Source organism: Mustelus asterias, chromosome 10 (assembly GCF_964213995.1).
Source record: "Mustelus asterias chromosome 10, sMusAst1.hap1.1, whole genome shotgun sequence".
Taxonomy (NCBI): domain Eukaryota; kingdom Metazoa; phylum Chordata; class Chondrichthyes; order Carcharhiniformes; family Triakidae; genus Mustelus; species Mustelus asterias.
The window spans coordinates 96675524-96700164 of record NC_135810.1 but is presented as its reverse complement, the minus strand read 5'-3'; the positions used below and the strand labels follow the sequence as shown (position 1 = coordinate 96700164).

At 47.0% G+C, this 24641-nt stretch overlaps 1 protein-coding gene across 14 annotated transcripts in view; it reads right to left on the bottom strand.

The window, feature by feature from the left end:
• Positions 1–24641, bottom strand: part of nbeaa (neurobeachin a) — an 812689-nt gene that overhangs the window by 426458 nt on the left and 361590 nt on the right. For all 14 annotated transcript variants that reach the window (XM_078222243.1, XM_078222244.1, XM_078222247.1 and 11 more), the window contains 2 exons: positions 10117–10246; positions 3415–3542 (listed from right to left, as the gene is read on the bottom strand). In XM_078222243.1, coding sequence (XP_078078369.1) covers positions 3415–3542; positions 10117–10246 — 258 coding nt within the window. The remainder of the gene's footprint in view (positions 1–3414; positions 3543–10116; positions 10247–24641) is intronic.

The following is a 24641-nucleotide window of genomic DNA, read 5'->3' as shown; positions in this document are numbered from 1 at the left end:
AGTGGACTCACAACAGGTGGTATGTGTGGGCATTGTGCCTAGCTTATGAGGGTTTGTGATTGGGATTGCTGGCTGTCTGGGAGATGTGGGTAATTCAGGTGTTTGAAGGTTGCAAGGGTTTAAGGTGAGATGTCAGATGTTAGGGACAGGAGTAATGCCGGGGCAGACATTTAGGTACACACTGTTACAGCTCGGAGGAGGCCATTCATCTTCTTCTGGTCAGTCCTACTGGTGATGCTGCTGGAACTTACTGACTCTGCCACCGCATCCCAAGCTTTCAACATCATATCAGCAGGTAGTCTCCTGGCAACCCTTGGAAAGCTGATGGCCCTCCTCTCCTCCACGAGTTCCCCACTGGTGTCAACACAGAACCAATTCAGGAGAATCACACCCTATGTTGAAGGCCTTTTTGTCCAGCTCCATTGAATTGTTATGTTCCCCCTTTCCTATTTCCTTTTGTAATGTACTATTTCCAACTGAAAGCAATTAACCACTGTGATAATTGAGATCGTTCTTGCTTGTGGGAAAAAACCACATTACTTATCATCATTATCCAGTGGCCTGACTAATAACAGAAACTAAATGTGTACTTAAGTTGCATTTACATTTTTAAAAAATTAAACTGGACAAAGAGATCTGGGGGTAGAAATTGGTATGTACTGTGACCATTTTTTGAGTTTAAACTTGTGCAAGACTGGAACTGGAAACTTTACAGTGGAAGAGCCCATGCCAAACTACACCTGTGTTCTGGCTAAATTCCTCAAACCCACGTTTTAGATGCTTTGGGCAGGCATACTTTAATTAGGGGCCTAACACAAGTACAAGGGTTTCTTTGGGAAATTTTGGATGAGCGGAGTAGGTGCCTACACTCTTCATGATTCTTCAGGAGCTGCTTTGGCTGTCAAAAGGCAAGCTATTTTTATATTCATGTTTTTTTAAAGCTAGGATTGCTCCTCCAGCTTTGCAACATTGTGGTCATGCCCTAAGCCCTCCCCTTCCCAGGTTGTTCATTCTAATGCTCCTTCTAGGATATTATAGGCGAGGCAAGTGGTCTAACATTCATCATTTTCAATGCTTGTGGAGGTGTGGCATTCAGCTGCAGCTCACTCATCAAATATTAATGAAGCAGAGGTCCAATTTTCCATATGGTGTATAGTTCTATTAAGTTTTGCTTCCTAATTAACTGTTGCGTAATGTTTGCATGTATGTTTACCTTAAATCAATACACAGAGGATATATTGTGAAAGCCCATGGGTTCTGAGTTATGTCCCAAACATCATTGGTGCTGTTATTCATGAATGATGTGCAAGTGAGTTATAATTAGCATAATGAGTGAAAAATAAATCATAACCTTACAATTTATTCCTTTAAACCATACATTAAAATTTAATTAGATAAAGGATTTCTTTAAAGGTAAACTTAATGGTGCAATGCGTTTCTTTGTAATTTAAAGTAGACAGAAACATAATAAGTCAAACATTGGAGACAGCTTAAGAATATTCATGATTTGATCAATCCCCAAGTGTGTTTAAAGAGACAAAAAAGCAAAGATCTCCCGTAAACACCTCTCTAAGGTCCATTTACATGTCATCACTTCCCAGTTCTGCAGCACTTTCCCCAATTGTTTCTATTTAAATCTTTCCATTCCAGCTTCCCCCCTCTCACAGCATTCCAAATTATCCTAACCGAAGTAATAAATGATGGCCTTTGCCACTGTGGCTATGGTGTACTATCTCATTACATTTCCACAGCTTTCAATATGTATTACCATACAATCCTGCTTTGTTGTCCAGAGTTGTCAAACTACCTTACATGGTTCCATTTCCACCTCTCCAAATTCAGAAAATGCAACTCCAACAAAGGCACTCCTTTTGTTCACAGCACAACATAACTCCAGTGTCCTCTCAGGGTCAATCATTTGCTTCTCTTTATGCTGCCCCTTAGTGATATCATATGCAGGCAAGCTAGCTTCCACTGGTATGCTGACAGCAACCAACTTTCTTTTCACCAACTCTCCAAGCTCCTCTACTATTTCTACTAGATTCTGTTGACCTGCAAAGTGTTAGTAGCATTTTCTGTTTCATAACAACTTTTAGTTATTTTGTGTCTTCAGTGTAATAAATCACTCTATGGCACTTCATAGGAGTTTTAACAAGCAAAATTTGACATCGAGCCACATTAAACCGATAGAAACAAAATGGTGACGGATGGTAACCTACAAAATTGCAGAACTCAATGTGAGTCTGGAAGACTATAAAGTATCTATTCAAAAGCTGAGGTACTGTTCCTTGAACTTATGTTGAGCTTCATTGGAACACCGCAGGAGGCCAAGAGCAGAGAGATCACCATGGAAACAAAGTGAAAAATAAAATGACAAGAAGCTTGGGGTCACATATGCAGAATGGACATGCAAGTTCAGCATCATGATCACCCAATTTCTGTTTTGTCTCCCCACTGTAGACCTGACCATATTGTGAAGGTGAATACCTTGCAGAAAACTGAAACAAGTACACAAATCGCAGAATTGTTACAACACATTTGTGCGACACAGGTCACCTGCCAAAAGTCCCAGTGCCTCAGTTACATCTTTCATGACTTGACCAACTGAATCAACAATCATGCCACTGAGCCACTCCTGGTGATGGGCACTGAAGAGCATATACATTGTGTATATTCTGTGCTCTTGTTACCCCAAGTTCTTCTGCCAAGTGGTGCTCAACATGGAGGAATACTAATTCATCAAATAAGGGATGGTAGTAGGTGGAATTAGGAGATTCCCTTGCCTGATATCTTGCTGTTGACCATGTTTGAGCTGATGCTTTAAGATTTTGAGCTATTCCATATGACTGTGCGGCCTGGCACAGTGTTAGCACTGCTGCCTCCCAGCACCAGGGACCCAGGTTTGATTCCCGGCTTGGGTCACTATTTGTGCAGAGTTTGCATATTCTCCCCGTGCCAATGGGAGTTTCCCACAGTCCGAAAGACATTCTGGTTAGGTGCATTGGCCATGCTAAACTCTCCCTCAGTGTTGATTCAGTTGGCCAAGTCATGAAAGATGTAACTGAGGCACTGGGACTTTTGGCAGGTGACCTGTGTAACACAAATGTGTTGTAACAATTCTGTGATTTGTATACTTGAAGAAATTAAACAGAATTCCGAGCTATTATTCGGATTAGAGGAAAATTCCACTGATACTTCAAATATCTAGAGCTAGGAGCAAAACTAAGGCTGAAGAAACAAAATGTAGCTTCATTTTAAAAATAAATGATTACATTTATATCCTAAAAGGACAGAAATTTTCTAGTACCTGATTCTCTCCACCATCAATGTAAAATGCAAAAGTCCTATCAACTATTTCTCAGAAAGGTTACATAGACGTCATGTAGATAAAAGTTAACCATACAGCACCTGTACCTTCGATCAACAGTTCTTGGCCATGGCTGCCCAACAGAGTTCTTGAAAGAAATGGAGCAAAATCCACAAAGATCTCACGTAACAATGGAGCAACCTTTTCTAGAGCCCGTTCAAGTTTTGCTGTGATACTGTTTAGAAACAGAAAAAAATGTTATTAAAATTGGACCATGTCATAGAATTACATAGAATGTTATAGCACAGAAACAGGCCATTCAGTTCAGCAGGTCCATACCAGTGTTCATGAACCTGCCCCCTTATTTCATCCTATTCCTGTCTCTCTGATGTACTTATCTGGCTTCTCTATATATGCATCTACGCTATTCATCTCAATCAATGAGTTCTACATTCTCATCACTCCAACTCAATCCACTTAAATTTATACTAGAGGTCTGAACTGCAATTTTCATGCTTGTTGGAATTATTTTGGTTTAGCCTGAAAAATTCTACTTGAATCAGAGTTCATAGTATAGTATATATATAAAAAATATATATATACAATTTGAATATCTCAAGATTGAAAATCATTGGTGCTTTTCATAAACACAAAAGCATTTTAAAAAATCCTAAAGTTTTATTTTTCATTTTGTCTTCCCTCTTCTACTGAGAATGCTGCCCCCCATGTGAACTCTCAGTATTTGTCTCAAGTGGTTATTCTTCACGTGTCACTCGAGGCAATAAGTTCATAGAATCATAGAAACCCTACAGGACAGAAGAGGTCATTCGGCCCATCAAGTCTGCACCCAATCTCTGACTGAGTATTTTAGCCAAGCCCTCTCCCCACACCCTATCCCTATAACCCTACACATTTTACCATGGTTAATCCATTTAATCTACTCATCTTGAGACATGAAGGGGTAATTTAGCATGGCCAATCCACCTAACTTGCACATCTTTAGACTGTGGGAGGAAACCAGAGCACCTGGAGGAAACCCACGCAGACACAGGGAGAATGTGCTAACTCTACACAGATGACCTGATTTTACCATTTTCATTCTAAGTGCTAAATCTGGGCGCTATTCAGATCCGACTTGGAAATCTGCTTTCAGGTTCCCCCATTAGCTCTTTGTCTGAAACAAAAATTGCGGGTCCCATTCGCGCTGTGGACAGGGCCTAGTGCGCCCGAAACAATCGGAGCTCTGAACTGCACTTGCGCAGTTAGAAAAAATTTTGAAAAAGCGCGCCCATGTCAGATCGCTCCCAGGCTGCAAAATGCGGAGAAAGTGGCCCCGGAACGAAAAGCGGGAGCGATGGCCCCCACAGACATCACTGTCCCCCTTATCCACCACCCCCCCCACTACCCAGACCGATTGCGATCCCCTACCCCCTTCCCCCCACCCCCTTCCCCCCCACCGATTACCCGCAGAGTGGCAGCGGACCCCTGCCTCCCCCCACCCCTCCCTGCCAGAGATCCATCTGCAACCCCCCCCCCCCCCCCCACCAGTGAGAGATTGGGCATCCTCCCCCCCACCAGAGATACATTTTACCCACCTCCCTCCTCCCCCCACCCCCTCAGAGAATGATCTGGCCTCAATCCCCCCCCCGCCCCTCCACGCCAAAGAATGGTCTGGCCTCACTCGCTGCCCCCCCCTCCCTCCCCGCCCCCCCCACTCCCAGAGAATGATCTGGCCTCACTCCTCCTCACCCCCAGAGAATGATCTGGCCTCACTACCACACCCCCCCCCCCCCCCCCCCCAGAGAATGATCTGGCCTCACTCCAACCTCCCCCCAGAGAATGATCTGGCCTCACTCCCCCCACCCAAGAGAATGATCTGGCCTCATTCCTGCCGCCCCCCCTGAGAACAATCAGGCCTCACTCCCCCCACCCCCCAGAGGAACATCTGACCTGCCTCCTCCTCCCTCCCCATCCCTTCACCAGAGAATGATCTGACCCGCCTCCCTTCCCCCCCCCACCAGACAACGATCCCTCCCCCCCCACCACCAGACAATGATCGCCCCCCCCCCCGCCCATCCGACAATGATCAGGCCTCCCTCCTCCCCACCAGAGATACATCTGACCCGCCTTCTCCTCCTCCCCCACCCCAGAAAACGATCTGACCTCACTCCCCCCACCGCCCCCCAGAGGAACATCTGACCTGCCTTCTCCTCCCTCCCGCCCAACCAGAGAATGATCTGACCCACCTCCCACCACCACCCCCCCTGCCCCCCCCCCCCCCCCCCCCCCCCACCGATCTGAGTCAGAGAGCCGTTGGGAGCTCTGAACTCGCCTCTTCAGCAGCTGGAGCGCCCGATTCAGACTTATATTCAGCATGTTCATTTCGGCGCGATTCCAGATCGGCGAACGCGGTGGTAAAGGGGGAAATGCTGATAAAGTTGGGCGGGCAGTTCATTAATTCAATTTAATAGCATGCAAATGCATTTAAATCGCCGTTGCGCCCATTTCGGGCGCGAATCGAATCGCGGCCATTCCTGGGTCTCAGTAAAGTGGCCATCTGCACTGACGCGGGCGCGGATCGCGTTAATGGCCTCACACCTGACTTTACCACATTTTCGTGCCCGTTTATGGAGGCCAGAATTGAATCTGGGTTCCTGGCACCGTGAGGCAGCAGTGTTAACCACTGTGCCACCATTCTGCCCTGATGAGGTAATTGTAATGCAATTCTGGAAGTTGGTGGAGGGAGGAAATAAAGGTGATCTCAATTTGGTCAGTCCTTAACACCTTTTTAATCAGAGTCTTTGGATATGATTGGATACGGTGAATTTAATATCATTGGTGGAGAAAATGCTAAAGTCAGTTATAAAGGATGTGATAACAGCACACTTTGAAAATATCAACTGGATTAAACGTGAATTTATGGAAGAAAAATCATGTTTGACCAACCTACTGGAAATTTTGGCAGACGTAACAAGCAGAATAGATAAGGCAGAACCAGTGGATATCATGTATTTGGATTTTCAGAAAGTTTTTGATAAAGTCCCATAGAAGAGGTTAGAGTCCAAAATTAAGGCACATGGGTTTAAGAGGGTGATATATTGGCATGAATTGAGAATTGGTCAGCAGACAGGAAACATAGTAGGAATAAATGTTGTTTTTTCAGAGTGCCAGATGGAGTCAAGTGGGATAGATAAAGAACCAGCAGATGTAATATACTTGGATTTCCAAAAGGTGTTCGATAAGGTACCACCCAAAGGGCTATTTTTGGTTCCCGATTCTTTGAGGTGGTAACAAGCAGGGTAGCTAAAGGCCAACCAGTAAATGTAACATACTTGGATTTCCAAAAAGTGTTCGATAAGGTACTGCATAAAAAGTTACTTAATAAGGTAAGAGCCCTGAGGTAAATTATGAGGATATGGTGGGAAAGTGAAGTTGGAGGTAGTATATTAGCATGGATATCAAATTGGTAACTAATGGAAGGCAGAGTTGGAATAAAAGGGCATTTTCAGGATGGCAACCTGTAACTAGTGGAGTGCCACAGGGATCGTTGCTGGGGCCAAAATTATTTACTATATATATTAATGACTTGGACAAGAGAAGTGAGTTGCCAAGTTTGCAGATGAGAGAAAAAATAGGTCAGAAAGCAAATGGTGAGGGTCCACAGAAGAATATAGACAGATTAAGTGTGGGCAAAAACTTGGCAGATGAAATATAATGTCGGAAAATGTGAAGTTATGCAGTTTCATTGGAAGAATAAAAGAGCTGACTATTATTTAAAATTAAGAAAGATTGCAGAAAGCTGCAACACGGGGATTTCAGGATCCTCATGTATAAATCACAAAAAGCTAGGATGCATGTTCAGCAGGTAATAGGGAAGGCAAATGGAATGTTGGTTTTATTTCAAAGGGAATGAAGTATAATAACAGGGTAGTCTTGCTAAAATTATACAAGGCACTAGTTAGACTACACCTGGAATGCTGTGAACAGTTTTGGCCCCCTTATCTAAGGAAAGATATAGTGTCATTGGAGGGAGCCAGAGAAGATTTGCTCGGTTGATCCCAGGTATGAGAGACTTTCTTATGAGGAGAGGTTGAGGAGGTTGGGCCAGTAAATTGGAATTTAAAAGAATGAGAGGTGGCTTTATGGAGACATATAAGATTCTCTGGGAGCTTGACTGGGTGGATGCTGTGAGGTTGTTTACCCCTGTGGAAGAGTCTAGGACCAGAAGGCATAATCTCAGAGTAAGGAGTCACCCATTTAAAACAGAGATGAGAAGGAATTTCTTCTTTCAAAGAACAGTGAATTGGTGGAACTGTTTACCTCAGAGGGCTGTGGAGGTTGGGTCATAAAATTCATAGAATCATAGAATCCCTACAGTGCAGAAGGAGGCCATTCGGCCCATCGAGTCTGCACCGACCTCAATCTCATCCAGGCCCTATCCCCATAACCCCATGCATTTCCCCTAGCTAGTCCCCCTGACACTAAGGGGCAATTTAGCTTGGCCAATCCACCTAACCCGCACACCTTTGGACTGTGGGAGGAAACTGGAACACCCAGAGGAAACCCATGCAGACACAGGGCGAACATGCAAACTCCACACAGACAGTGACCCAAGCGGGAATCGAACCCGGGTCCCTGGCACTGTGAGGCAGCAGTGCTAACCTCTGTGTCACCATGCTGCCCCTGTGCCACCCCATTAAATATGTTCAAGGCAGAGATACACAGATTTTTAATGAGTAAGGGATTCAAGGGTTATGAGGATATGGTAAGAAAGTGAAGTTGAGGATCATCATATCAGATCAGTCATGATCTCATTGAATAGTGGAGCAGAGTAGATGGACCGAATGGCCTACCTCTGCTCCTATGTCTTATGGGTGCCACAGAAATCAGCACTTGGGCCCCAGCTATTCACAATATATAATCAATTATTTGGATGAGAGAACCAAATGTAATATTTCCAAGTTTGCTGATGACACAAAACTTGGTGGGAATGTTAGTGCTGAGCAAGAGTTTAAGTTTTAAGTTTATTCATTAGTGTCACAAGTAGGCTTACATTAACACTGCAATGAAGCTACTGCGAAAATCCAGTAGTCGCCACACTCCGGCACCTGTCCAGGTGAGGGAGAATTTAGCATGGCCAATTCACCTAGCCACCACATCTTTTGGACTGTGGGAGGAAACCGCAGACACACAAGGTGAACGTGCAGACTCCACATAGACAGTGACCCAAGCCAGGAATTGAACCTGGGTTCCTGGCGCTGTGAGGCAGCAGTGCTAACCACTGTGCCACCATGCCGCCAAGAAGCTTTAAGGTGGTTTTAACAACTTGAGTGAATGGGAAAATACATGGCAGATGCAGTAGAGAGTGGATTAATGATGTAGTTATCCACTTCAGTAGGAAAATCAGAATGGCAGAGTATTATTTAAATGGTGATAGATTGGAAAATGTTGATGTACAAAGGGACCTGAGTGTCCTTGAACACCAATCACTGAAAGCAAGCATGAAGGTACAGCAAGCAGCTAAGGCGGAAAATAGTATGTTGGCCTTCATTGCAAGCGCACTTGAGTCCTGGAGTAACAATGTCTTCCTGCAGCTGTACAGGGCCGTGGTGAGACCACACCTGGAGTATTTGCGCAGTCTCAGTCTCCTTACCTAAGAAAATATATACTTCCCATTAAAGGAGTGCAACAAAGATTCACCAGACTGATCCCTGGGATGGCAGGACTGTTACAGAAACATAGAAAATAAGTGCAGGAGTCGGCCATTCGGCCCTTCAAGCCTGCACCACCATTCAATATGATCATGGTTGATCATGCACGTTCAGTATCCCACTCCCACTTTCTCTCCATACCCCTTGATCCCTTTAGCCACAAGGGCCACGTCCAGCTCGCTCATGAACAAATCTAACAAACTGTCCCCAACAGCTTTCTGTGTTAGAGAATGCCACAGGTTCACGACTTTCTGAGTAAAGAAGTTCTTCCCCATCTCTGTCCTGAATGGCTTACCCCTTATTCTTAGACTGTGACCCCTAGTTATGCACTTCCCCAACATCGGGAACATTCTTCCCGCATCTAGCCTGTCCAGTCCGATCAGGATTTTATATGTCATGTGAGGAGAAGTAGGCCGACTAGATCCGTATTCACTGGAGTTTGGAAGAATGAGAGGGGATCTCATTGAAATGTATAGAATTATGACGCAGCTGAACAGACTGGATGCAGGGATGATGCTTCCTCTGGCTGTCAACAAGTCACAGCTTCCAGATACAGGGTAGGCCATTTATGTCTGAGTTGAGGAAAAACTTATTCACTCAGAAGGTGGTGAAGCTGCGGAATTCTCTCCCACAAAAGATTGTAGAGGCCAAGTCACTGAATATATTTAAGAAGAAAACGGACAGATTTCTAAACTCCAAAGGTGTCTCGGAGTACGAGGAGAGAGTGAGAGTATGGCACTGAGATAGAGGATCAACCATGTTCATACTGAATACAGTGCAGGCTCAAAGGGCGAATGACCTATTCCTGCTCCTTTGTTATATGTTTCTATGAAAGAAAAATTCTGCTTTTATTTTACTTTCCCTAATCCTAGATTAATAGGATCAACTGCAGTACCCAGGCTACCACCATAACTGAGATCTGGAACTAAGGAAAGATCAGGCATTAAACCTGCAACTTTCCTGGTCTGCAGAACTCAGTGGCATTCAAGACAATGGGTTTTACCTACTCAACCAAAGACGTTTCTTCCAGTCATCCTAGTTTTGCATTTTGTAAAAAAGTGGAATTCATGAGGATTGAAAACAAAGAATGAAATTAACCTCATGTTTTCAGCAGAATCCTCTGGCATTGGAGCGACTGTCTGCACTGCTGGAAGATTTTTGCTGGTAGCACCATTCACAAAACTGGAAGAGGATGAGGAAGAAGAAGTCGAAGCAGCCTCCGCAGCACCTGTGCAAAAACAGTTCAAGAAATAAACTGAAAAGTGACAGGACAGCTATACTGCAATATGTCAATAAAGAGCCATGAATTCCAACCTGATTAACATGAAAAGAATACTTACTTGGATGCAAGCTTCATATTCAATAATAACTTCAAGAAATTATTCCAATATCACAATTTTAATATGTGGAAATTGGAGGCGTATTTCACAAGTTGCATTTATGATCTCAAAGCCAATTTTATTATTTGTAAAAACGCACTAAGTTATGAAATTGGTTTATAATAGTTCATACTTTAAATCCAATAATTATTAGATATGTTTCTGTTATCTATTAATTACATCTATTTCTCCTTAAATAGAATTCAATGTCAGCTGTGATCCAGTTGGTTGTATTTTCACCTTGGAGACAAAAGGTTGTGGATCCAAACCCCATTCCAGAGACTTCAGCACAAATCTGAGTTTGCATTCCAGTTCAGCATGGGGTACTGCTGCGCAGTCAAAGATGTCTTTCTGCACAGTCAAGGATGCTGGGGATGATTCTCCCAAAAGTATTGAATTTGCGTAAAAACTGGAGTAAAGCGATCTGTTTTTTTCAGCGAGTTTCAAAATCAATCTCCCACACTCTGTGCACCGCAGAGTGCCTCAGCATGAGACATGCTAAAAATCAGTGGGGGTGGGGCCTATTCTTGCTGAAAAGGCTAGCGGCATAGCACTGAGTGGGCCACTGCACATGCGCCGATCTGTCCCAGCCCCGTGACCCCGCACCACTGGCCCTCCCACACCCCTCTCGAACAGCCCAGGCCAGCCTCGATACCCCACCCCCACGGCACCCGCAGCCCCAATATCCCAATCCCATTCCCCCCACCCCACACAGTCCCGACTCCACACCCCCCCCCTCACCGGCAGCCCCGACCCAACCCTACCCCCCCCCACAGTCCCCAACCTTCCCCTCCCCCTCCTCCTCACCCCCAATGGCCAGCCCTGATTGTTGGCTTCCCTATCTCTGTCACTAAGCGTGAATGCAGAGCGACAATGGGACCCCCCAACCCCGACGGGCAGTGGCAAGATTCCCTCTGGCCATTGGCACGTTGCACCTTGGGGCCCAAGCTGGCACTGCCAAGCTGGCAATGTCCAAGGGGCACCTAGCCCCCTGACCCTCTTGGGGGCCTGGATTGCCCCCCCCCCACCCCTCTTCACGCTAGCAAGGTCGTGGGGAGGGGGCGTGGGAGAGACACTAGTGGGCCCGGAGACTTCAGTCCCAGGTCCATTAATGATATTGAAATCATATGGTAATGCATATTACCATAATTTATGCAGTTCCGGGCTGGCAATCGGCACAGAGTTGACGACACCGGAAATCTGGCTGGCGGAGACTTGTGGAGGCAGTGGCGCCCGGCGGGGAGCCCGTGAAATGGCCTCCACTAGACTCTCTCAACCCGCTGCACTGATGAGAGAATCGCCCCCGCTGTCTTTCGGAAGAAATACTAAGCCAAGACTCCTTCTGAGCTTTCAGGTAGACATTAAAGATCCCATGGTGCTATTCAAAGTCAATCAGAGGACTTCTGTCCTGGCCAATATCTATCCAGTAAACAATTTCATGAAAACAGATCATCTAGTCATTGTCACATTGCTATTTGATGGAACTTGTTGTGCTGCCTGCTGTCATTTCTATATTACAATAATGAATACATTTTTAAAATTCACAGCAGCTCAGCACGCCTCATATCTGTGTCTAAACTGGACAAATGGCTGTAAACTGCAGCGTAACTTTCTGACAAAACTGTAAGCAGGAAGGCCATTTAACAAAAGACTATAAAGAGAGCAAATGCTGGAAGCTGTGGCGGGAGGTCAGCCATCTTACCAAGGCCTACCCAAAATGCAGTGCTACCTACAGGTCATTAAAGCATGAGCAACAAGCAGGTCTGCCTCAAAGGAAATTCAAGCCCCGGCCTCCATAAAGGCTCTCAGTGCACAAGGCAATGAAAAAAAAGGACAAGGGATGTGATCAAAATGTGAAGTCACTTCAGCAAGTAACCAAACTGCTCAGTCTCCTTGAGAGAAAGTAGTCAATGGGAGAGGAGATAGTAGAAGAAGGGGAGTGGCAAACGGTGAAAAGGAAAAACATAAAGAAGAAAACACCAAAGAAGGAAAAGACTGGTGAACTAAAAGCTTCAAATGGTATTATAAATTGCCTCTATTAACTTGAGTAGTGTTAAAGCTACAATACAATGTGTTTTGACTGTGGGTTACCTAGTCAACGCCAAAGCTGACCTGCTGTTCCAATGGGACTCTGCACCTCAGCAACGAAAGGCAATGGTCCAGCTAGAGGCCCCACTGGCCATCGATCTGGTTAGGAGGAAATAATTGCCACTGGGCCTGAGTATTCTGCTGTGGGTAGGCAACTTCCCCTTCATTGGAGTTAAGGTGGTGGTGGGCAGTCACCTCCTTATAGCAAGCAAAATAACAAAAACGGTCCCTTGGGTTAATTAGCATGTACGTATACCTCTTAAAGAGTGAGCGGCTAACCATTCTTCAGCAGCTCCCACTGCTGTTTGCAGTCATTCAGTGACATCAACTAATGGGATGATCCAGTAGAGCCAACAGTAAACTGGACACCACGTCCAAACATCTGATTGAATCAGGAAGAGATGCAAAGCCATTTTAAGAACACTGCAGAAACATACCTGGTCGAGGTTGGACCGCCCTTTCCAGGGTAGACTTCCTGTTTGTATCCCAAGCATTCATGGGTCAGATCCACTGACCCAGCTGGTGTTCTTCTCTGACCACTGTCTCCTACTAGAGATGCTGGGGAGACAGTGAAGAGGGCAATGTATAAATCCAGAGAAGCATGCAAAAAATGGTCTGGCTGCAGTCAATAGAGGTCAATGTCACGGAGGACTCGGAGAGGTGTCGTGTCATCAGGACTCATTCTTTGCCTCGGAGGCCTCCAAGGTCATCTTTAAATCCAGAGTCCACTCTGTGGAGCAGGATGAGATGTGTTTGCGTTTCTTTTCTCAAAGGGTAGAGAGAGAATTCTCTGTGACCAGCATTCCGAAGGAAGATGACAACTTAGTAACGTCATTGCAGTTTGACACACTGAAGATCAGTAAGTCCTTTGATGCTGGATTGTATGACGTGAAGTTCACAGACTTCCGAGTCCTTGCTATCCTCGATCGTGGTGATCTTATGATGACAGCAAGCATGAGAGTCTGCAGAAATCTCTAACTCTGGACGAGTAAGATTCCTGGAAGCAATGGTTTACTAGTTGAGCTGTGCCCAGCTCTGTGGACTGCATATTTTGCAGTCAGTTTTTATGTTCCCTGCAAGCTTACTCACGTGCTCTGTTTTTCCCTTTATCAATCCTTTTGTCCTCCTTTGCTGAATTCTAAACTTCTCTCATTCGTCAGGTCTGCTGTTTTTTCTGGCCAATATGTATGCCTCTTCCTTGGATCTAATACTATCTCTAATTTCCCTTGTAAGCATTTTATTTTTGTGCCAGACAGGAATGAACAATTAATCATAGAATCCTTAGTGTAGAAGAATGCCACCGCCTTTCAGAAAGAACATCTTACCCAGGCTACTCCCCAGCCTAACCCCATAACCCTACACATTTACCATGGCTAATCCACCTGACCTACACATCTTTGGATACTGTGGGGCATTTTAGCATGTCCAATCACTCTAAACTGAACACATTTGGATTATGGGAGGAAACCGGAACACCCGGAAGAAACTCACGCAGACACAGGGAAAAGGTGCAAACTCCGCAAAGGCACTCACCCAAGGCTGGAATCAAACCTGGGTCCCTGGCTCTGTGAGGCAGCAGTGTTAACCACTGTGCCACTGGAATTCCAACAAAAAAGAAAAGTAATGAGGTGCCACACTCATGGATTAAATTCAAACGCGATGCAGGTTTATTTAGGAGATGCTGTTAGTCCAAGGTCCAAGATGGAAGTGCCCCAAAAGCCTGCGAACCCCTCTGCTTACGCCACAGCAGATCATGTAAAGTTCTATTAGCAGAAATGCAACTATCTTAAATACATAACATCCCTCCCCCGTTTCTTCTTTAGTTCCAGACGACAACTTTTCTTGACGTTTAAACAACAGACCCAATTAAATCGTAAATACATTACTTTGCATCATTATCTTTCATCATACAATTAATAAGACAATCTCTCAAGTGGATGTCTATTTATTTTGGGTTGCACTCAACATTCTGAAATTTGGCTACTCGAGTCCTTTGAATTGTCCTTTTTACTCTATTGGTAATTTTTCATGTTGAACTATTTGGGGGTCAATTTCAATGGGTGTTGAAGATTCTTCAGAATCAGAATCTTGTTCACTTGCACGTGTGTTGAGTATATCATCTAGAAAACACTGTACACCATTTAGCCTGCTCAGGATTTGATTCCTGGATCTCTGGAATAGAGCAGGTGCGAATGTTATCCCAAATGGAAGTCTCGTGCATCGAAACAGACATTTGTGTGTTATGATAGTGAGGAACAGTTGTGATTTAGCAGTGACATTCATTTGTAGCTACACCTATGACAGATCTATTTTACTGAATTTCTGGCCTCCAGATAGTCCGGCAAATAAGTCTTCAATCAGCAGTAGTGAATGCTGATCAGCGCAAAAAACTGGGTTAATAGTCATCTTGAAAGCTCCACATATTCTTACTGGGCCATCAGGTTTTAGTACAGGCACCATTTATGTAGCCTAATCACTTGTAGTAACTGGTTTAATGACTCCTGTCAGTCTTTCCAGCTCTTCTTCAATTTTCGCTCGAAATGGTGTATGATTCTGTTTTGTCTTTGAGACATTTTGGTGCACTGTTGAGTTTAATTTTGAGTTTGGCTTCAATTCCTGTCATTGAACCCAGTAAGTTTTCAAACACATTTTTGTACTTTTCCAGAAGTTGCTGTAGGTCAGTCTTCTCATCAACCAGTTGATTTACAGCTCCCCAGTTGAATTTAATTTTTCTCAACCATGCTCTCCGAATAAAGCAGGAAAGTTTCCACAGACAACGTGGAGAGGCACTATTTGTCCATTCAACTCCACTTTTACCCTAATGTATCTTTTTCGTGGTATGACCTCTTCTGTGTACATCCATACAAAAAGATTTGATGGTTTCAGTTCACCCTTGTGCCCTTTAAATGTTTGCCATTGCCTATCCACCGTCATCCTGTTAAATTATGGTCGCTCCTCTCCAGGGGCCTCACACAACTAGATTGCCAATTATTCCTTTCTCCTTTCATAATACCCAGTCTAGGATGGCCTGTTTGTTAATTCTTCAACATATTGGTCCAGAAACCATCCCATACACATTTCAGGAATTCCTCCTCTATGGTACTGTAACTAATTTGATTTGCCCAATCAATATGCAGAATAAAGTCACCCATAATTACAGATGTTCTTTTATCGACTGCGCCTCTAATTTCCTGTTTAGTGTCATCCCCAACAATACTACAATTTGGGGATCTATATATAACCCCCACTAATATTTCTTGTCCCTTGGTGTTTCTTAGCTCTCCCCATAATACATTCCATTCGCCGCACTACCAGAAGGACGTGGAGGCGTTAGAGAGAGTGCAGAGAAGGTTTACCAGGATGTTGCCTGGTATGGAGGGTCTTAGCTATGAGGAGAGATTGGGTAAACTGGGGTTGTTCTCCCTGGAAAGACGGAGAATGAGGGGAGATCTAATAGAGGTGTACAAGATTATGAAGGGGATAGATAGGGTGAACGGTGGGAAGCTTTTTCCCAGATCAGAAGTGACGTTCACGAGGGGTCACGGGCTCAAGGTGAGAGGGGCAAAGTATAACTCAGATATTAGAGGGATGTTTTTTACACAGAGGGTGGTGGGGGCCTGGAATGCGCTGCCAAGTAGGGTGGTAGAGGCAGGCATGCTGACATCGTTTAAGACTTACCTGGATAGTCACATGAGCAGCCTGGGAATGGAGGGATACAAACGATTGGTCTAGTTGGACCAAGGAGCGGCACAGGCTTGGAGGGCCGAAGGGCCTGTTTCCTGTGCTGTACTGTTCTTTGTTCTTTGTATTTATCAGAGCTAATATCTTTTCTCACTATTGTATTAGTTTCCTCTTCAACCAACAATGCAACTCCACCACATTTTCCTTTTTATCTCTCCTTCCTAAATATTGAATATGCCTGGATGTTCAGTTCCCATCCTTGGTCATCCTGCAGCCATTTCTCTGTAATCCTGTCTATATCATACCTGTTTGCATCAATTGCACGATTGAGCCACTTTATTGCGAATGCCTCACGCTTGACATTTTAATATTCTTTTTCCCGTTCCCATTATTTTTCACTGAGTTCCTGTTTGACTCTGGCCCTTGATTTCTCTGTCTATTCCCTTTCTGTCTTTTGCTCTTATCCTTGTTTCCCCCACTTCTGACTCCTTGCATCCCCGTCATTTCAGTTTAAACCTCCCCAACCACTCTAGAAAATACTGCTCCTAGAATATCAGTACCGGTCACGCCAGGTGCAACCTGTCCAGTTTGGACTGGCTCCATTTCCACCGAGAAACAGTCCCAATGTCCCAGGAAACTGAAACCCTCCCCCTTGTACCATCCCTTCAGCCACGTATTCATCTGATATAGCCTGTTATTTCTGCTTTGACTAGCAGTAGCACTGGTCATAATCTTGAGATGACCAACTTTGAGGCCCTACTTTTCAACTTACTTCCTAACTCTCAATATCTTGCTTTTAGAATCTCATCACTTTTTTTAGCCATGTTCTTTGTACCAATGTGTAGTATTACCACTGACTGTTCACTCTCCCCCTCAAAACATGCTGTAACTACACCGAGACATCCTTGACCCAGCACCAGGGAGGCAACATACCATCCTGGAGTCTCATTTGTGGCCAAAAACACCGATCTATTCCCCTTACAATTGAATCCCCTGTAACAATTGCATTCTCACAATTTTATCACCTTTCCAATGCAGCAAAGCCAACCATAGTGCAATGAATTTGGCTGCTGCTGCTTTTCCCTGAGATGCCATTTCCCCCCAACAGTATCGAGAGCAGTAAATCTGTTTTGCAGGAGAATGGCCACAGGAAATTCCTGCACTAAGTTATCCTCTTGCTCTGCATGGTGGTAATCCATTCCCTTCCTGGTAGAATCTTAGCTTATGGTGTGACCAGCTTTCCATACATACTAGTCGCGATATTCTCCACCTTGCAGATGCTCCACATTGTCCCCAGCCCAACTCTAGCTCCAAGTCCAGTCTTCCAGGGACTCCATCTGGAATACTTCCTGCACACAGGATGCTCCCGAGCACTGAAAATGTTCCTGGCTTCCCACATAGAGCAGGAGGAGCACAAAATGGCTTTTAGATCTCCTGCCATGACTTTACCCCTTTAAATTAAACCTTTTGAAAGATACTTAAAATCATATCGATTATACTAGAGACCTTCTTCACTGGTCTTCATTGCTACAGAATATAGCCCTCACAAACTATAAACCTCAAAATAAACATCTTATAGTTTGTAAGAGATAAAAGTAGTAAATACTTCTCAAACTGTAATCACCCAATCAGCTGCTCCCACTTGCCCCACATCAAATTTGAATCCTGACATCACATCAGGAGTTCCAAACTACACAGAAGCATAGAAAATAGGTGGAGTAGACCATTCGGCTTTTTTGAGCCTGCACCACCATCCAATATGATCATGGTTGATCTTGCACTTTCAGTATTCCACTCCCACTTTGTCTCCATACCCTTGATCCCTGCCACAAGGGCCAAGTCCAGCTCCCTCTTGAACATATCTAACAAATTGGCCCCAACAGCTTTCTGTGGTGGAGTATTCCACAGGTTCACAACTCTCTGAGCGAAGAAGTTCTTCCTCATCTCAGTATTGAAAGGCTTACCCCTTATTCTTAGACTGTGACCTCTAGTTCTGCTCTTCCCCAACATCGGGAACATTCTTCCCGCATCTAGCCAGTCCAGTCCCATCAGGATTTTGCATGTTTCTATGAGATCCCCTCTTATTCTTCTAAACTCCAGTGAGTACAAGCCCAATCGATCCAGTCTCTCTTCATATGTCAGTCCTGCCATCCCGGAATCAACCTGGTGAAACTTCGCTGGACTCCCTCAGTAGCAAATTAGCACTCAGATTTCTCCCTGCATGCTCACATTGTTTTCAATTTACTCTCACACTCTCCTCTCAGTGCTGCTGTCTGTCCTGATATTCTCCTCTTGCACCCTTCCCTCGGTGCTGCTGTCTGTCCTGGTGTCCTCCTCTCGCACTCTCCTCTTAGCGCTGCTGACTGTCTGTCCTGGTGTCCTCTTCTCAGCGCTGCTGACTGCATGTCCCGGTGTCCCCTTCTCACACTCTCCTCTCAGTGCTGCTGACTGTCCTAGTGTCCTCCATTCGCACTCTCCTCTTGATACTGGTGACAGTCTGTCCTGGTGTCCTCCACTCGCACTCTTCTCTCGGTGCTGCTGGTTATCTGTCCTGGCGTCCCCCTCTCGCATTCTCCTCTAGGTGCTGGAAAGCTTCCAATCAAATATTGATTCGGGCAAAGCTGTCCTCCGTCCTCTGTCTTATCTGTGCTTTATATTGTCAAGTGCATCAGGAAGGATGTGGGCACAAGAGGAGTGATGATCACAGGCAATGGAGGGGCACAGGTCAAGCCTCCCTGTACAGAATTATGTTACCATCTTCTGATCAAATCTGCCGTCAGTGCAAAGACTGATGAATATCTGCAACTTGTCTGAACTTGCCAGAAGAGCCACAGTAAATCACAGCAAGCGCAAAACCATGTTCTTTGTAAATTGGGTCAACCAATCCTTTGTCCCCTTCATGGTCAGGTCAGGCTAACTGAAGGATCTGCGATACAGTTCAGAGAGTCCAGGGCATGCGCAAAATCTGGGAGGAACATTGGGCAAGGTGAGGCAGATACTGGGCATGTGGGAGTGATGCTCCCTCTTAATTACAGGTAAGAATTTGGTCATCAAGTGTGAGGTGCTCTCATTGTTGCTGCGTGTAGGGCAGCCTAGCCCATATCCTGATCCCATGCTGCAGCAGTCACCTGAGCCATCTTCCATATTATCAAGAGGTCATCTGCAGTGACATCATGTTCAAATCTCTGGATCGAAGGGTGTCACGAGGCAATCCCCCTTTATTTTTGAAAATATGATTGTTCAATTTTCAACTGACTGTAAAATTTGAAATGAGCCTGAACAAACTACTTCAATATGCAAAGCTAACTTCCAAGGCGAAGGTGAAAAACAAACAAATCACCCTCAGGAAAGTGCGAAAACTTGATATTGGGAGCGATTCTTCAAAAAAAATTCTAAGGGCCCGATTTTACCATTTTCATTCTAAGTGCCGAATCTGGGCGTAGTACAGATCCAACTTAGAAGTCTACTTTCAGACGCCCCCATACGCTCTCAGCCATCTCCAGTCCGATACACACTGTGGGCGGGGCTTAGCGCTGCCGGAACGATTGGAGCTCTGAACTGCGCATGCGCAGTTAGAGAAAAATTGGAAAAAGCGCGCCGCGTCGGTTCGCTCCCGAGAGGCAGAAAGCAGAGAAAGCGGCCCGGGAGTGACAAGCGGGAGCGAGGGTGTATCTCGGGGTGGGGGGGGGGGGGGGTGCAGATGGATCTCTGGTGGGGGGGGCAGATGGATCTCTGGTGGGGGTGCAGGGGGCACAGGGGGGTCCGCTGCCACTCTGTGGGCGAACAGTGGGGGGGGGGAGGGGGCAGGGGTGGCAATCGGTCTGGGTAGCGGGGGTGGTGGAAAAAGGGGACAGTGATGTGTGTGTCCCCCTTATTCACCCCCCTCACTACCCAGACCGATGGCCACCCCTGCCCCCTCCCCCCCAACGATCGCCCGCAGAATGGCAGCGGACCCCCCTTCCCCCCCCCCCACCAGAGGTCCATCTGCCCCCCTGTGGTGAACCATCGTTGGTTCCCACCAGGTAGTACTGAGCCAGGGTCTGGCCAGTACTATGAGTCTGTATATATGTTGCTGTTGGGGTTAGGGTTGGGTTGTTCTACATGTTACTGTTGGGGTTAGGGTTGGGCTGTTCTACCTGTATTATAGTTATTATGGTACATCCCAGTCGGGCTCCGCCTCCTGGGAGAGGTATAAAGGTCACTGCTCTGTCTGGGACCCCTCAGTCTGGGATCGTGTATTATATATGGTAGCTCTATTGTAGTAGTCAATAAAAGCCTTTATTTCCTCGAGCATCTCTAGCCTCGTGAGTTATATCGCGCATCAATTTTATTAACTACTAATTGAACTCTCGTCGTTGAAAAAAAAAAGAAAACGATACAGAGAGCATGGAGCAAATGTTAAAACCTGTACGTCTTACGCTGGACCCACGTGCGGTGGGTGCCTCCAACACCTTCGACCACTGGTTGAAATGTTTTCAGGACTACCTCGAAGCCTCCGCAGCGGTCACCACGGACGACGACAGACTCCGGGTCCTCCACGCGAGGGTAAGCGACGCTGTATATCTAGCGATCCGTGCGGCCACCGACTACAAAGGGGCCCTCGAGCTTCTTAAGAAGCACTATATTAAACCGCCAAACGAGATGCATGCTCGATATCTCTTAGCCACTCGACGACGGCAGCCCGGCGAAACGATGGAACAGTACGCGTGCGAGCTCCTACAGCTAGCCAGGGGCTGTAACTGCAAAGCAGTGTCGGCAGACCAGAACATGAATGACATCGCTCGAGATGCGTTTGTGGCGGGAATCGGATCATCTTATATCCGACTTCGGCTGTTGGAGCAAGGTAATCTCGATCTCACTAAATCTATAGAGCTAGCGGATACGCTAGAAACGGCCTCCAAAAGCCTGGCAATGTATCCCGAAGACCACGTGGAGACAGCGTGGCAGGAGCAGTCACAGACCCCACTTCGTCCAGCGGGTCCGAAAAGCTGCGTGATGGCGTGCCCACCCTCGGGCCTGACGACAGCAGCAGCTCCGGGCGGCCCGCGGTGTTACTTCTGTGGGGGAGTGAAGCACAATCGGCAGCGATGTCCCGCTAAAGCAGTGTTGTGCTCCGCCTGCAGCAAGAAGGGGCATTATTCGAAGGTATGTCGATCCAAACTTACATCCAGGAACAGCAGTGCGGCGTGTGACTCCCCGGAGCCGGGTTCCTCGTCGTCGGCATCGTCAAGAGTTTCTTCCACGTACGAGGCCAGGACGTCGCCATTCCTGACGACGGAGTTGCAAGAGACGCGCGACCACCAGTGGTCGCTGATTTTGGCGCCATCGCCTACGTGCGACCTATGGGAGCAGCCATTTTGGTCGGCACCGACCGCGAATGACCAGCAGGGGTCGTCATCATCCATCTCAGCTGCCTGCAGTGGCGCTCACGAACCAACGGTGGCGTCGATTATCCTGGACCAGGCAAAGCCTCACAGACTCGACAAGTCCATGATGGACATACAGGTAAACAAACGCACGATTTATTGTCTGTTTGACAGCGGGAGCACAGAGAGCTTTATTCACCCAGACGCTGTGAAGCGGTGTGGCCTCCAGATCCAGCCTGTCAAGCAGACAATTTCAATGGCGTCAAGGTCCCGGTCTGTCACCGTGCTAGGGAGTTGCGTGGTAAATCTAACGGTGCAGGGCACGGTTTACGAGAGCTTCAAGCTCCTGGTGTTACCGCACCTTTGCGCGCCAATACTCCTCGGACTAAATTTCATGGTCCACTTGAAGAGTGTAACATTACAGTACGGTGGGCCACTCCCTCCGCTTTCAGTGGGAGAACAGCAGCCTCCAAATTGCCCAACGCGCTCCACCTGTAGCCTCTCGACGCTTAAGATTACCACACCCTCCTTATTCCAGAATCTCGTGCCAGGCTGCAAGCCCATCGTGACTAAGAGTAGGCGTTACAGCGCTGAGAATCGGATCTTTATTCGATCTGAGGTTCAGCGGCTCCTCAAGGAAGGGATCATACAACCTAGCGCTAGTCCTTGGAGAGCGCAGGTCGTGGTGGTCAAGAGTGGGAACAAACCCCGGATGGTCATTGACTATAGTCAGACCATTAACAGATACACGCAGCTGGATGCGTATCCCCTCCCGCGCATTTCTGACATGGTCAACCAGATTGCGCAGTACCGGGTGTTCTCCACCATCGACCTAAAGTCTGCCTACCACCAGCTCCCCATTTGCCCAGAGGACCGACAATACACGGCTTTTGAGGCGGATGGTCGCTTGTACCATTTTCTAAGGGTTCATTTTGGAGTCACCAATGGGGTCTCGGTCTTCCAGCGTGCTATGGACCGAATGGTGGACCATAACGGACTGCGGGCTATCTTCCCGTACCTGGATAACGTCACCATCTGCGGCCATGACCAGCAGGACCACGATACCAACCTCCTTAGATTCCTACGCACTGCATCTCGCCTGAATCTGACCTACAACAGGGAGAAGTGTGTATTTCACACGCGCCGCCTAGCTATCCTCGGACACGTGGTGGAAAACGGGGTCATTGGCCCTGATCCAGACCGTATGCGTCCCCTCCTCGAACTTCCCCTGCCCACTACCGCAAAAGCACTGAGAAGATGCTTAGGCTTCTTCTCTTACTACGCACAGTGGGTTCCCAATTACGCGGACAAAGCCCGTCCGCTCATCAAGTCTACCTCTTTTCCCCTAGCACCAGAGGCTCGTTTGGCCTTTGAAAAACTAAAAGCCGACATCGCGAAAGCCACGATGCACGCTATCGATGAGTCCATCCCCTTCCAGGTGGAGAGCGATGCATCTGATTTCGCCCTGGCCGCCACACTTAACCAGGCGGGCAGGCCCGTCGCCTTTTTTTCTCGCACCCTCCAAGGCCCCGAAATTCGACATTCAGCGGTGGAAAAGGAGGCCCAGGCCATTGTGGAGGCCGTCCGGCATTGGCGCCATTACTCGGTGGGAAAACGGTTCACCCTGATCACGGACCAGCGGTCCGTGGCATTCATGTTCAATAACACGTTACGGGGCAAAATCAAGAACGGTAAGATCTTGAGGTGGAGAATCGAACTCTCCACCTATAATTACGACATCATGTATCGTCCAGGGAAACTCAACGAGCCCTCAGATGCCCTGTCGTGTGGAACATGCGCCAGTATGCAGGAGAATCGTTTGCAGGCTCTCCACAATGACCACTGCCATCCAGGGGTCACTCGGCTCTACCACTTCATAAAAGCCCGGAATCTACCCTACTCGGTGGAGGATGTCAGGTCTATAACTAGAAGCTGCCGGGTATGCGCGGAATGCTAACCGCACTTTTACCGACCTGACAGGGCACAACTCGTTAAGGCCACTCGTCCCTTCGAAAGACTGAGTGTGGACTTTAAAGGCCCCCTTCCCTCGACAGATCGGAATGTGTACTTCCTCAATATCATTGATGAGTACTCACGATTCCCTTTTGTCATTCCCTGCTCTGATACGACCGCTGCCACGGTTATCAAGGCATTTCGTGACCTTTTCACCCTGTTCGGGTACCCCTGTTACATCCACAGTGATAGGGGCTCGTCGTTCATGAGCGATGACTTGAGGCAATACCTGCTCTCATACGGGATTGCCTCTAGTAGAACCACGAGCTACAACCCTAGGGGTAACGGACAGGTGGAACGTGAGAATGCTACAGTCTGGAAGGCTGTCTTACTGGCGTTGAAGTCAAAAGGCCTTCCAGTCTCCCGTTGGCAAGAGGTACTCCCTGATGCGCTCCACTCCATACGCTTACTCCTGTGTACGGCAACCAACACTACTCCCCATGAGAGACTGTTTTCATTCCCTCGGAAGTCTTCCTCTGGGACCTCATTACCGTCTTGGTTGACGTACTCAGGACCTGTCCTCCTGCGGTGACATGTTAGGGTCCGCAGTCCGACCCTTTGGTTGAACAGGTCCATCTCCTCGAAGCCAACCCTCAGTATGCCTATGTGGCATACCCTGACGGGCGAGAGGACACGGTCTCAATTCGAGACCTGGCGCCAGCAGGGGGCTTGGAAACCCCTGTCGCTCCCATACCTCCTGTTAGAGACCCCCCAACTATTGTTTCCCCTCCTGACACGGCGCGGGCAGCATCGGGACCATCACTTAACCCTTTTACTCCCGTGTACAGCTTGCCTGAGTCCAGGAGATGGTCGCCACTTCAAGGCGTGTCCGAGCTCAACGGATTGTCACCACCTCGGGGTCAACCGGCCCGTGAGACATTGGAGGAGCAGTTGGACACCGCCTTGGGGAGAACGCCACCGCGCGTGCCTAGTCCGGTGTCATCGCCGGTGTTGAGGAGGTCACAACGACGGTGTGGTCCCCCTGACCGTCTGAACTTATAGACTGATGACCAATTGTTCTGTGTTTTTTTGTACCCCGCCGGCCTTTGTCTTCAAAGGAGGGGTGAATGTGGTGAACCATCGTTGGTTCCCACCA